The following is a 14,909-nucleotide window of genomic DNA, read 5'->3' on the forward strand; positions in this document are numbered from 1 at the left end:
TGATAGTCTGTAATATTCATGAGGTTATTTGTATTGTGTTAATATTACAGATTGTACCTTTAAATAGTTCTGTAGGGGACGGAGGACACTGATTGGCCTCACGAGATGTCAATCAAATTGACCGTTTTTTTTAAGCCAACCAACATCAGCAAGCGCCACACAGCAGTGAGTACAGTTTGTTATGACCAGGTTATGACTGGGAGTAAAGTGATTCAAATAGTGATTGAACACTGAAAACTATGCCCGTGTTGTACTTGGACGAGTGATTAAGCGTCTTGCTTCAAAGTAACGGTTCACGGCGAGTAAAGCTGCAACGGTGACCGTCCTGAACTTGTTTTGGCTACAGTTGCCTAGTTCGTTACTGTTGCGCGAGTTCACTGACCCGACCATGGTGGAGGTATTTGTTGGGAAAACTCTCCTCAATAAAGAAGGGGATCTTATAGACCCAGAAGAAGCTCTCAGGAATAAAGTAGTTGGAATATATTTTTCTGCCGGCTGGTGCCCGCCTTGTCGAGATTTTACCCCTATTCTATGCGATTTTTACACGGAACTTGTCGAGGAGAACGAACCACCTGCACAGCTAGAAATCGTTTTCATATCTTCTGACAAGTCGAGTGATGATATGGTGGAGTATTATCATGACATGCACGGAGATTGGCTGGCCCTGCCTTGGACGGATCAATACAAACAGTAAATTCTTATGACTGTCTTATCTTTCATGTAGCCTATTCCCATTTGAGTTATTGGAAAGGGATAGTATTGATAAACATGGTTGAACTGGTTTTAGGCCTATATACTTTCCTCCACTGTCTAGCCATAGTACAGCGATTGTAAGCAACAGGCTTTGTAAGAGGTTTATGGGTCACCCTTTGAGGGATTAGGTTTAAAAATAGGGCAATGTCTCTACCTGCCTGATGAGGCAAGTGATTGGAGCTCAGCAAGGCTAGCCTACTGTATTCCTCTGCTAGATTGGGACCTGTATTTTGTATGGTATAATCCATAGAGTTATAAAGTCATGATTATGCCCTGTGCTCTTCCACTTTCCCTCCAGTGATTTAAAGAAGAGATTCAATATCACAGCGGTCCCTAAGCTGGTGATTGTGAAGGAGAATGGAGACGTGATCACAGACAAGGGAAGGAAACAGATCCGGGACCAGGGACTAGCCTGCTTCAGGAGCTGGTTGGAGGTGGCCGAAGTGTTCCAGAACTTTAAAGCTTTATAGACATTCTAGAGTACATAGTTATACATTTATAGAGCACCTTCCTTCTTCTGACTTATAAAAACAATTATTTTTGAACAATAGTGGCAATACTAAACTTCTGCACTTCAACAAAATAGGGCTTTTTTCCTTCTTAAATAGGCTTTTATAATACCAGCTACAATAGAAACAATGAACAGACATGAGTGGCTTATATTTTCAGAATACATATTTTGAGGTGTTTCGGCTATTTTTATATTTTGTTTTATATGACTTAAAATGCACAATAATTAAATCCTTTGCTGTCTGTTTACAGTGTAGTTATCGTTGACTGTGGAGTCTTGTGTTGTTGTGTTATGTATGGAACATTCATGTCACTGTCATTCCCCAGTGTGCCATTAGTATGCTTCTAGGAAAGCCCATAGGATAGTATTTCCACCTTGGCTAATACACCTGAGTGTCACTCCTCATTGCCTTTGCACCTCTTTGCATTTAAGCATCATTTTGTTTTACTTGTAAATTGGCAAACTCCTCAACTTGGATTATGATAGTCTAGTCACTCAGCACACATCCCAGTCTCTGTAGATTTGATTGTTTTTAAGGTTACCTAAGGGCCTTCTTGTAATCATGCAAAGCAGGCTCCAGAGATTCTATCATGACAAATCATGATGTACGTGAATTGAAAAATGTCCTCTTGCCGCTCTTGATGACTGTAAACGAGGTAAGGTAATGCTAATATCTTTGCACTTTATTTCAGGGATTTTATGGCAAGTTCACTTAATAACCTCAAGATGTCGCCATAGACTCACCTATGAGAGTACATCCTCAGCTAAAGATTGTTTGAAACAGCACTACCTCTCATTGCCTCCTAGGTTGTATGTTTTTCAACCTTATTTTGGGAGAACATTTATTGGAAACAATGCCCTTTTAAAATAACATTTTAAGATAGTTTCTATTGCAGTATGTCAAACAGGGAAACTAGTTTGAGGGGGATTTGACCAAATGTTAAGCTGAATTTGACTCTGAAGTAAATGAGGCTTTACAAATTGGAGGAATTTTGTGTTAAACAAATCTCTCAAAATGCCATAGGCATAGCCCTTGCTAAGTAAGCTCCTCCCCTCCGATTACATTATGGTCTGACTGAAATACTGCCTATATAGTGCTTAGTGGGCCATTCGGTCTTCGGTTGAATATTTTGCAATAATGAGGAATTATGTCGATCTGTGGAAGAAACGTGCCGTCCTTACTCAACTGAAGTGCCTTTAGGTCATCGTCTTGACCATGAAAATGTCTATTTGGGCTTTGATTAAAGTTTTTTTCATTTGTCAAGGTGGGCAACAGGTGATCAGAGCTACCTTTCAACCTTGTTCACCGGTCTGACAGCTGCTCTATGTAACTGTAGCGAGCTGCCGCCAATTTAGTCATTAAAGAGGCTTGAACTAGTGAGCGTATGATTACGGGGCTAGCTCAAACCTGTGCCATATAGGTCAAGACCTCTCGGCAGAGGCCATAGTTTGCTCATGTAGGCTTCCGAGAAGCTATAGTCTTACCAGGTATGAGGCGAAGAGTCCCTCCGATGCTAGACAAAACTGACAATATACGATATTTGTTAGCTCTTCTTGATGGGACCATGATATATCACTTTGCCCAGAGAGCAAACTAAAACCCCTTCGGCTGTTTGACCAGTTTACACTGCTTGAATGCATGGCACACAATCACTTGCGCCTTCCTCAGAGTATGCGCAGACCGGCTGGCTGGAGTGTTTACGGACATATTCAATCTCTCTCTGTCCCAGTCTGCTGTCCCCACTTGCTTCAAGATGTCAACCATTATTCCTGTACCCAAGAAAGCAAAGGTAACTGAGCTAAATGGCTATTGCCCTGTAGCACTCACTTCTGCCATCATGAAGTGGTTTGAGAGGCTTTCTTTTGCTTCTTAATGTTTTTTATTTAACCTTTACTTAAGTAGGCAAGTCAGTTAAGAACAAATTCTTACTGACAATGAGAGGCTAGTTAAGGATCATATCACCTCTAACTTGACACCCTAGACCCACGTCAATCCCCCCCCCCCCCCCCCCCCCCAATAGATCCACAGACAACGCAGTCACACTGCACATTGCCCGATCCCATCTGGACCAGAGGAATCTATGTAAGAATGCTCTTCATTGACTATAGCTCAACATTCAACACCATAGTAGTACCCTCTAAGCTCAGGTCCCTGGGTCTGAACGCGGCCCTCTGAAACTGGGTCCTGGACTTTCTGGCGGGCCGCCCCCAGGTGGTGAAAGTAATAAAAACACCTCCATTTCGCTGATCCTCAACACGGGCCCCATAAGGGTGTGTGCTCAGCCCCCTCCTGTACTACCTGATCACCCATGACTGCGTTGCCACGCATACCTTCAACTCAATCATGACGTTTGCAGATGACACAACATAAGTAGGCCTGATTACCAAAAATGACGAGACAGCCTACAGGGAAGAGGTGAGGACCCTGGGAGAGTGGTGCCAGGAAAAGAACCTCTAACTCAACATCAACAAAACAAAGGACCTGATCGTGAACTTCAGGAAACAGCAGAGGGACCACGCACCTATGCACCTATCGACATTGACGGGACCGCAGTGAAGAAAGTGGAAAGCTTCAAGTTCCTCGGCATACATATCACTGACGATCTGAAATGTTCCACCCACACAGACAGTGTGGTGAAGAATGCGCGACAGCGCCTCTTCAACCTCAGGAGGCTGAAGAAATGTGGCTTGCCCCCAAAAGCCTCACAGATTTTATATATGCACAATTGAGAGCATTCTATCGGGCTGGATCACCACCTGGTATGGCAACTGCACCGCCCGCAACCGCAGGGTTCTCCAAAGGGTGGTGCAGTCTGCCCAACGCATCACCGGGGACAAACTACCTGCCCTCCAGGACACCTACAGCCCCAATGTCACAGGAAGCCCAAAAAGATCATCATGGACATCAACCACCCGAGCCACAGCCTGTTCACCACGCTATCATCCAGAAGGCGAGGTCAGCACAGGTGCATCAAAGCTGGGGCCGAGAGACTGAAAAACAGCTTCTATCTCAAGGCCATCCGTCTGTTAAATAGCCACCACTAGCCGGCTTCCACCCGGCTTCCACACTGTTACGCAACCCTGCACCACCGGCTGCTGCCCTATATACATAGACTTACTGCTTTACTCATCTCATATGTATATACTGTATTCTATTTGACTGTATTTTAGCCAGTGTCACTCTGACATTGCTCAATCTAATATTATATATTTCTTAATTCCATTATTTTACTGTTAGATTTGTGTGTATTGTTGTGAATACTTTTAAATACTACTGCACTATTGGATCTAGGAACACAATTATTTTGGTACACCCGCAATAACATCTGCTAAATATGTGTATGTGACCAATAACATTTGATTTGATTTGCTTGAGTCAGACTTCCCAAGTATCCAAATGAACTTTCTGACCACAACCACTGCACTGAGACCGGTTCTCAGTGTGCTTCGAGACACAGCCAGTGCGTGAGTCTTGAGTGCAGCCCTGATGAATAAACCACTATTTTGTAGCACCGGATGTGGTTTACATACCGCTGCTCAGCTCTTCTTCTAAACCGCATTGTCAACAGAACAGAGTTGCAACAGGAGGACCTCAGTACTTCCTTTCCTTAACTGACAAGAGACTCATATTACCGAAAATAATGGACCTGATGTTGGGAGCAAAAAGGATTAGGCTTTTATCCATCAAATTGATCTTGATTTATTTCCACATGCATGTTAGCCAAGAACAGTAGGCCTACGTTTGACATTTCACCACCACAGTTTTACTTGTTCATACTAGATCAAAGGACAGAATCGAGTGTGGAGCGCTTTATAGCATGCTTGTGTGTCAGGGGCGTATCTCAACTCTCATCTCCCCGATTTCTTCACATGGGATTGTCATGTCTATTTCAGGGCCAGACCAAATAAAATACAGCACAAGTTACGCAAATGAAATTGTGCATAGACAAATCCAGATCCACATGTCTAATGCATTTAGAGATTCAATCAAATAAGACTACTTTCTTGCTGGTCTGTGTATGAACAACCTGGTCTCAGAGAATTTCGTATTATTCTGTAAGTATATCTGAGATACTCAATTTAGTATGATATGTTACGTTTTGTGTGGTTGGCCTATGTTTTAATTTGTGGATGTCCTTCACCCATTTCCTTGCAACACAGTCTCACAATCAATTCGTGCATATATGTACAAAATGCATTTCAGCTAATTTTGTGCGTTTTTGTGCGTTTTTCTAGCTTAATTTGTGAGAAAAGACACGAATTTATGTGCTTCTTAATTCATGCGAAAAGACACAAATTTAACCAGTAGGCTACACACAAGCCTTTTCAACAACCATATAGACGCGATAGTTTATATTTAATTTTTGTTCTTAAACTCGATGTAGGATCAGGCAAAATCTAGTTTGGTTTCTAGTTTTGAGTCGGTTGATCCACTTCCATCTCTGACACGTGGAAACCGGAGGGGGGAAGGGAGGGGGTGCACTCCACACATATGCGAGTAGGCCGGAGGGGTCCGGGAGCGGCCGGCCAAAGTTGTGGGCCCCATGGTTGCCCACTTGTAGATTGACCCATTGGTTGGGTTAAAGAGTCGTCTGTCCGTAGGGTGGGGGTTAGGGTTAGGTCCAGTTGGAGTTAGGGTTAGGTATAGTTAGTATAATGGTTAAGGTTAGGGTTAAGGTTAGGGTAAGGTATAGTCGCGTATATGGTTGTTGCAAAGGCTTGTGTGCCTACTGGTTAAATTCGTGTCTTTTCGCACAAATTAAGTAGCACATGAATTAGTGTATTTTCGAACGAATTGAACCACACAAAAATGCACAAAAACGCAAGAAATCTGCTGAAATACATTTTGTACATATATGCGCGAATTGGATGTGAGGCTGGGCTGTTCTATGATATGTTATGAATTACAATTCATATTATATGTCACGAATTTGCAAAACGTACAACAGGGGAAGGGTTAGCTAACATACAAAATAGAGAAAAAGTACTAAGTAGTTGAAAAGTTGCTAATTTGTTAAAATGCTAAAGTTGTCTGCGATGACATTTGAACCCACAACCTTTGGGTTGCTAGACATTCAGGTTGTATGCCTACCCATCCACTCTGACCAACTAACCTACTTTAGCATTTGCTCTAACAATCTGTTTTATGTAACCATACCAAATTTACTTTATCACACTAATTTGAGTGTACCGGATTTATGTTTACTATGTTAAGTCTAGTCTATGAGACCAGGCTGGTATGAAAGCCAGTAGTGTTTCTTATGCTAATGGCATGCTGAATCAGGTAACAACACATCCATTATGTGAGTTGCGAGAGGAGAGGCGGAGGAATCACCGGGGCGGACTCGTGGATCCTGTTCCTGTCAGAGTATACATACACACACACACACACACACATACACACTCTTTAGGCTCGTGTTCACGGACTCAGGAGCTCGAAGACCGGTCCAGGTTTGGGTACCGCACCGTGCGCTTCAGCGAACCCCTCCGCTGGAATTAAGAGAAATGGATGAATGAAACTGAAAGGTACGTAGAGATTACAAGGATTATTGTTAAATATTGTCTAAAGCGTGAGATTGCGATGCTGTGGGTAAGTAGGGTACACTTTGCCATTGGTTGGCTATTGTTTGAGAGTTGCGGTTGATGTGAGCACATGTTGCCATGTACACACAATTAACTGTTCACATTAGGACGTTTAGAGTCTCTTTACTTGAGTGTAAGATTTGGTGAGGAAATTGTTTCGATTTTAACTAGTCAGTTCAGCCATTTCATTTCAATTTGTAAAATTATTTGGCATGACAGGATAGTGGAATGTTTTTTTTAAACGATGGGAGGGCAAGATAATATTGAGAAGAGAATGGACTAATAGAATATGGATAGCCTGGAGTGGAAATGGGATTGTGTCTAATGAGATGAAAGAGGGTAGTGTTGGAATGAGATGAGACAGTATCCTACTCTCACTTCTCCAGCAGTAAGCTATTGGGGATAGAATGGAAGGGGTTTAGTGAAGAGGAGCGGTGTGCACGGTTCTCTCATGTTAATAGACATCATAATGACACATTCTCTTCTGTGGGAGAGACAGACGGGCACTCTGACTTAGAGGCATTATGTTGCAACGCTCCTACCTTTTCTTGTGTGACTAGAAACTGTCAATGGTACCACAGGTTACCTATTAGTTCTCTCTCTCTCTCTCTCTCTCTCTCTCTCTCTCACACACACATATATGGGGAGAGAGTGATGAAGTGTAAATCAATAACTGAACAGGGAGAGGTCATGATTTCAATTAGTTTTGTGCGCAGTCATGCACCCACACACATTCAGTGCATTCGGAAAGTATTCAGACCCCTTCACTATTTCCACATTAGGTTACGTTACAGCCTCATTCTAAAATAGATTTTTGTGTTTGTTTTCTCATCCTCTACACACAATACCCCATAATGACAGAGCGGAAAAAGGTTTTTAAAATTTGACAAATGTATAAAAACTTTTTTTAAATCACATTTACATAAGTGTTCAGACCTTTTACTCAGTACTTTGTTGATGCACCTTTGGCAGTGATTACAGCCTTGAGTCTTCTTGGGTATGATGCTAGAAGCTTGGCATGCCTGTATTGGAGAGTTTCTCCCATTCTCTCTGCAGATCCTCTCAAACTTTGTCAGGTTGGCTGGGGAGCGTCGCTGCATAGCTATTTTCAGGTCTCTCCAGAGATTTTCGATCGGGTTTAAGTCCAGGCTCTGGCTGGGCCACTCAAGGACATTCAGAGACTTGTCCCAAAGCCACTCCTGCGTTGTCTTGGCTGTGTGCTTAGGATCATTGTCCTGTTGGAAGGTGAACCTTTGCCCCAGTCTGAGATCCGCTCTGGTGCAGGTTTTCATCAAGGATCTCTCTGTACTTTGCTCCGTTCATCTTTCCCTCGATCCTGACTATTCTCCCAGTCCCTGCCACTGAAAAACATCCCCACAGTATGATGCTGCCACCACCATGCTTCACCGTAGGGATGATGCCAGGTTTCTTCCAGACATGACGCTTGGCATTCAGGCCAAAGAGTTCAATCTTGGTTTCATCAGACCAGAGAATCTTGTTTCTCATGGTCTGAGACTCCTTTAGGTACCTTTTTAGCAAACTTCAAGCGGGCTGTCGTGTGCCTTTTACTGAGAAGTTGCCCTGACACAATCTTGTTTCTGAGCTCTACACACAATTCCTTCGACCTCATGGCTTGGTTTTTGCTCTGACATGTACTGTCAACTGTGGGACCTTATATAGACAGGTGTGTGCCTTTCCAAATTATGTCCAATCACAGGTGGACTCCAATTAAGTTGTAGAAACATCTCAAGGATGATCAATGGAAACAGGATACGTCGTAGCTCAATTTCAAATGATCTGAATACTTACGTAAATAAGTTATTTCTGTTTTTTATTTTTAATAAATTTACAAGCATTTCTAAAAAAAAACAGCTTTTCTTTTGTCTTTATGGGGTATTGTGTGTAGATTGTTGAGGGAAAAATAATATTTTTTTAATATGGCTGTAACGTGACAGGCACTGTACATACACACTCATCCAGCCAGCCCACCCACCTCTTGTGGGCGGGTGGGCTGTACATAAATTCTGATGACAATTGGGGAGATTAGCAGTAAAATATTAAAGTCGTGAGAGACTAAAGTGTCAGTATTTGGGTTGTTTCACCATAGATTAACCACGTCACAACATCAGATCTCCTATAGCCTATAGCCGCAATTCTGCTCTCTTACAATTCAACCTCTTGATTTTAGTCAGGAAAGTTGGGGTTAAGTCCCTCACTGCTAAATTATTTGTCCATAAAAAATCCTGTTGTTTTCTAAACCATGAAAAACCCAACTGGGATTGATTGAAATTAGTTTTTTATGAATGACTTAGTCAAATATTTTAACTATGAGCACTGGCAGTCAAAAATCAGCCACATTCTATTTTCCTTAGTAGTGTCAGACCCCATGCTGTAGCAGTGAAATGACTAGTAGTCACTTGCCAAACATACACTACATGGCCAAAAGTATTTGGACACCCCTTAAAAATTGTGGATTTGGCTATTTCAGCCAAACCTGTTTCTGACGGGTGTATAAAATCGAGCACACCGCCATGCAATCTCCATAGACAAACACGGGCAGTGAAATGGTCCGTACTGAAGACCTCAGTGACTTTCAACTTTCAATGTGGCACCGTCATAGGATGCTACCTTTCCAACAAGTCAGTTTGTCAGATTTATGCCCTGCTAGAGCTGCCCCGGTCAAGTGCTGTTATTGTGTTATTGTGAAGCCTCTGGACGTCAGCACAAGAACTGTTCATCGGGAGCTTCGTGAAATGGGTTTCCATGGCCGAGCAGCCGCACACAAGCCTAAGATCCCCATGCGCAATGCCAAGTGTCACGACTTCCACCGAAGGTGGCCCCCCTGCCTGTTCGGGAGGCGCTCGGCGGTCGTTGTCGCCGGTCTACTAGCTGCCACCGATCCCCTTTTCTGTTTGTTATGTCTTACTGGTTGCACCTGTTTCTTGTTTGAGTTTTGGTTCAGGACTATTTAAGCCTGTTAGGCCCGCCTGCTTTTGTGCGGGCTTGTTCTCTGTTAGTCTAGGTTGGTTGCGTGTTATGTTCACTGACTGTTTGGAGCTCAGTTTTGGGTTGGACATATTTGTTTTCGCCTGTTGGTTTTGGCGTTACTTTTGGATACCGTAATAAAGTTTGGTTTCCCCCATTATCCTCTGCTCTCTGCGCTTGACTCCACACCCACCACTCCTGGCTGTGTGACACCAAGTGTCAGCTGGAATGGTGTAAAGCTCATCACCATTGGACTCTGGAGCAGTGGAAATGTATTCTCTGGAGTGATGAATCACGCTTCACCATCTGGCAGCCAACGGACGAATCTGGGTTTGGCGGATGCCAGGAGAATGCACGGTGGCAAATGTAACGTTTTGGCGGATGAGGAATAATGGTCTGGGGCTGTTTTTCATTGTTCAGGCTAGGCCCCTTAATTCCAGTGAAGGTAAATCTTAAAGCTACAGCATACAATGACATTCTAGACGATTCTATGCTTCCAACCTTGTGTCACAGTTTGGGGAAGGCCCTTTCCTGTTTCAGCATGGCAATGCCCCCGTGCACAAAGTGAATGCCATACAGAAATGGTTTGTCGAGATTGGTCTGGAAGAACTTGACTGGCCTGCACAGAGCCCTGACCTCAACCCAATCGAACACTTTTGGGATGAATTGGAACTCCGACTGCGAGCCAAGCCTAATCACCCAACATCAATGCCCGACCTCGCTAATGCTCTTGTGGCTGAATGGAAGCAAGTCCCTGCAGCAATGTTCCAACATCTAGTGGAAAGCCTTCCCAGAAGTGTGGAGGCTGTTGTAGCAGCAAAGGGGGGACCAACTCTATATTAATGGCCATGATTTTGGAATGAGATGTTCAACAAGCCATGTAGTGTATGTTGTCCACTTAACTTTCTGTTTAGGAGGGTATGATTTACCTTAGTGAGATGCTTAATACAACAATACATTATATGTCTGCATCTGTGTGTGAGTCCAATGTCCATCTGTTAGAGATGTTCTGTTGTTTACTGTGTGAAATATTCACTAGTTAGTACTCTACTGGCCTGCTGGTGGTGCTGATGTGACGTTTAGCTCATGTTACACAGATCAGGTGTCAGTCATCCTCTCTCTGAAGTACAGTCCATCTCTGAAGTACAGTCCACTGATATACACTCAATCGCCAGTTTATTAGGTACACCACGCTGTTCAAGAATATAATTCACTCCTACAGACAGTAAGTCATGTAGCCATGGCTTGCTATATTAAGCAGGCAGACAGGCATCGAGGCATTCAGTTACTGTTCGATGGAATGTTAGACTGGGCAAAATGAGTAACATAAGCGACTTTGAGCGTGGTTCCAGTATCTCAGAAACGGCCGGCCTCCTGGGCTTTTCCCACACAACCGTGTCTAGGGTTTACTGAGAATGGTGCGACAAACAAAGCCAGCGGCAGTCCTGTGGGCAAAAACAGCTTGTTACTGAAAGGTCGAAGGAGAATGGCAAGAATCGTGCAAGCTAACGGGCATGCCAAATAGGCAAATAGCGGTGCAGTACAAGAGTGGTGTGCAGAACGGCATCTCAGAAACGCACAACTCGTTGGTCATTGTCACGGATGGGCTATTGCAGCAGGCGACCAAACCGGGTTCAACTCCAATCAGCTAAAAACAACAAGGAGCGTCTCCAGTGATCACCAACACTGGACAATATGAGGAGTGGAAAAACAATGCCTGATTCGATGGTTCCTGTTGCATCATCCCGGTTCCTGTTGCATCATGCTGATGGCAGAGTCAGGATTTGGCATACGCAGCATGAGTCCATGGCTCCTTCTTGCCTGGTGTCAACGGTACAGGCTGGTGACGGTGGAGGAACAGTGTGGGGAATGTTTTCCTGGCACACATTAGGTCCCTTGCCACCAATTGAGCAACATTTTCATGCCCCGTACAAATCAGGCTGTTCTGGAGGCAAAGGGGGGTCCAACACGGTAGTAGATGGGTGTACCTAATAAACTTGTCGCCCTCATCGACCCAGCTCCACACACACACACACACACACGCACACACACACAGACACACACACACACACCAGCCCTGGCCACATACACTAACTCCACCTCTCATTGTGTTATGTAACCAGTAGTCTTGGCTACCAGTCAAGTGCACATGTATTCACACTGGCTCCATTCACTGATCTTATTCCAAGATCAGTGAATGGAGGCTGGCATCGCTGGCCAAAGTATTACACCGTTTTCTTGGAAAAGGTCGCTGGAATCTGCGCTTTAATTTGCCAGAAATCCGGTCCATCATGTATTTCACAGGCAGCTGGAAAGCGGAGGGGAAAGAAGTGTGTGGGAGTGCATGCCAGTTTGTGCGCGCGTGTGATCTTACATTTACATTTAAGTCATTTAGCAGACGCTCTTATCCAGAGCGACTTACAAATTGGTGCATTCACCTTATGACATCCAGTGCATGTCTTTGAGTGTCATACAGCCATGCCATCTGTGCAGATAAGATGTGACCTGAGGCTAGATGGTCATGCTGGATGTGTTTTCAGGCAAATCATTGGACATGGGTGGTGAGTGCCAAGGCACTGAGGGCAGAACACACACATTCAGTACACGTATATTATCACTGAAAACTATAGGCTGTCACAAGCACCTCCTGCCCCTCTGAGTGTCTGTGACGATGGGATAGGAAATTGATCATATAGACTAGGGCAGGGGTATTCAACTCTGACCCTACGAGGTCCGGAGCCGGCTGGTTTTCTGTTCTACCTGTGGTCCCAGGTCTAAATCAATCCCTGATTAGAGGGGAACAATGAAAACACGTGGTGGAACTGGCTTTGAGGCCTCGAGTTGAGTTTGAGGGGACTAGAGGAACCACATGATCTCGCTACGCTAAGAACCCACTAATAAACTAAAACTAGTTGTCTGGTTGAAGGACATAGGAAGGAAGTAAATACCTTTTTAAGACACTAGTTTAACCAAAAGACAGCAGGATGTGGGGTTTGAAGCCCAGAGACACTGAAATCAAGCCCAGCGATCCCTTCTCACACATTATTTAAAGAGTTGTAATTATAGGGATGGATTTTGTGCGGTATTAAAAACATTGTGACTTTTTATTGTGATGCACTAAGGATGTGCCCTGTAATTTTCCTCATCTGTGCATTGTTTTATGAAAGGCAATGTTATAGTGTTTATGGTTCAAGTACCATTGCTTTAGGCAAATATAGATTAGTACTTACGCTGCCGTGGCAAAGTATTTGACCACTTTCTAATTTTCTCTACTTTTGCATATTTTATGATACTGAATGTTATCAGATCTTCAACCAAAACCTAATATTAAATAAAGGGAACCTACTTTTTCACAGCAATGTACACGCAGAACTAATTGCACTATTTGTAGTACCTATAAAGACGTAGCCTAGTTGAGAGAAGTTGTGAGCATCTGGAAGAAAGTACATGTGAAAGTACACAGCAAATGTTTCAATACCCAGGTATAATGTTCTCTTTGTGTTTACTAAGTATAGGGTATAGGTCTACCATTTGAAATACTTTGTGACTTTGTTGTATGTCAATGTGTGCTTTTGTGTGTCCTGTACACCGATAGAGAGGTGGAGTGTGTAACTGAGAGATGTGTTTAGTGTGTAGCAGAACAGATGGGGGTTTTTAAGAGCTGAGTGGGCCAGATGGTGGGTAGGGTAGGCGAGGATACGGCTTGGGTCTGGCACTGAGGAAACCAGCTACCAGTAAGCCTAATCAAGGGGAAGGAGAATCACCTGAGGGCCAGAGGGACATCAAAAAGCCCCTTCTCTACCTCTAACCCTCCCTCTCTTCCTCGCTCTATAGATCACTCTACCTCTAGCTCTCTTTCTTCCTCTAAACCCTGTCCTCCATTTTTTCCCCTTCTCTCTAAAGCAGGTTTCCCACAAACTTGGTCCGGAACGTGCACCCCGAACTCCTCTCCAATGACATCTGGGACTGGTTTTGCGTGCTCTCCTCCTTTCTCTCAGGGATGGACCTGATGATGGGGTTATGGTAAGGCAGTGAAACCAGGTGGCGCGGCACGGGCAGCCCCACCTGGAGCTTTTCCTGTATGTCACAGTAGAACATCCTCCTTTAACCACGACCAGTTCAGACCAATTCGCTGTAAAAAGCCTATGTCAAAAAAAAGCCTAAGGGAAAATAAAAGAAAGAAATACAGAGATCGCAGAGTATTTTTAATAGGGTCAGAAGCCTTGTGGTGTGTTAAGGTGGTTCATTTTCTTGTTTTTAGTGATTGCAGACCGACCACTGCTTATGCCTTACGGGGATGTAAAATGTAACGAATGCACCTTGTTGAAATTATCACTATGGTGAATTTTTGTACATTCTAGCTTCTAACATTCTAGCATGTGTTTAGTAACGCACGTGGGTACACACACACACACACACACACACAGTCACACGTTGAACTACTGTTTATACATTTGGAGACTGCCACAGAATCATACCTCAAATACTTCACACTTCACAGAGACAGTCTGATCTGACCTTCGCCCGCCCGACTCGCCACCTCACCTCGCTCTCTTTTCTGTCGTTCCCTCTTTTCCCTCCCTCGCTCGCTCTCTATCAATCAGTTTTTCCTCTGTCTGTCTGTCTGTCTCGCTATCTGTTTCTGTCTCTCAGAGTGATTGCAAGTCCCCCCGAGAGGAAAAATACACCATTTATCATAGCTCAGTCAGATCAGGAAATGTTATTTCCGGTCACCGCACTTCTGCATCTTCTACATTTGTATACAAGCGTTTATAAATATTTATAAACACTGTTTGCGTAATGATCATATAATGACTCGGATTTAGCCACTGTGTAATTAAAGATTCTGAATCTGGCTTTACTGCTCCAAAGGAACAAACCAATCACTCTTATAGTCATGAAAATATACAGGAAGAAAGTCAGAAACATGAGCAGACGTAACAGCAGCAACTGTAAGACAGAACCCACTGTGGTACGTAACTATTTATGCACAGCAGCACAAATCAGAGGTGAGTAAACTCATGTAAACTGTCTCACCACAGTTACTTCTCTCTGATTGGACAGTGACCACTGCTGA

At 43.7% G+C, this 14,909-nt stretch overlaps 2 protein-coding genes across 3 annotated transcripts in view; both read left to right on the forward strand.

The window, feature by feature from the left end:
• The first annotated feature begins 143 nt into the window (after positions 1-143).
• On the forward strand, positions 144-1,530 carry LOC115128961 (nucleoredoxin-like protein 2). Its single transcript, XM_029659099.1, has 2 exons — positions 144-690; positions 1,052-1,530. The coding sequence occupies exons 1-2, from the start codon at positions 389-391 to the stop codon at positions 1,221-1,223; spliced, it is 474 nt and encodes a 157-aa protein (XP_029514959.1). The 5' UTR covers positions 144-388; the 3' UTR covers positions 1,224-1,530.
• A 4,564-nt stretch (positions 1,531-6,094) lies between these two features.
• The window catches only part of LOC115127070 (chondroitin sulfate N-acetylgalactosaminyltransferase 1-like), a 47,795-nt gene continuing 38,980 nt past the window's right edge, over positions 6,095-14,909 (forward strand). The window contains exons 1-2 of one of the 2 annotated variants that reach the window (XM_029656717.2): positions 6,095-6,790; positions 13,736-13,855. The gene's annotated coding sequence lies outside the window, so the exon portion shown is untranslated. The remainder of the gene's footprint in view (positions 6,791-13,735; positions 13,856-14,909) is intronic. The other variant, XM_029656708.2, reaches the window with a different exon arrangement.

This window comes from Oncorhynchus nerka, linkage group LG4 (assembly GCF_034236695.1).
Source record: "Oncorhynchus nerka isolate Pitt River linkage group LG4, Oner_Uvic_2.0, whole genome shotgun sequence".
Lineage (NCBI taxonomy): Eukaryota > Metazoa > Chordata > Actinopteri > Salmoniformes > Salmonidae > Oncorhynchus > Oncorhynchus nerka.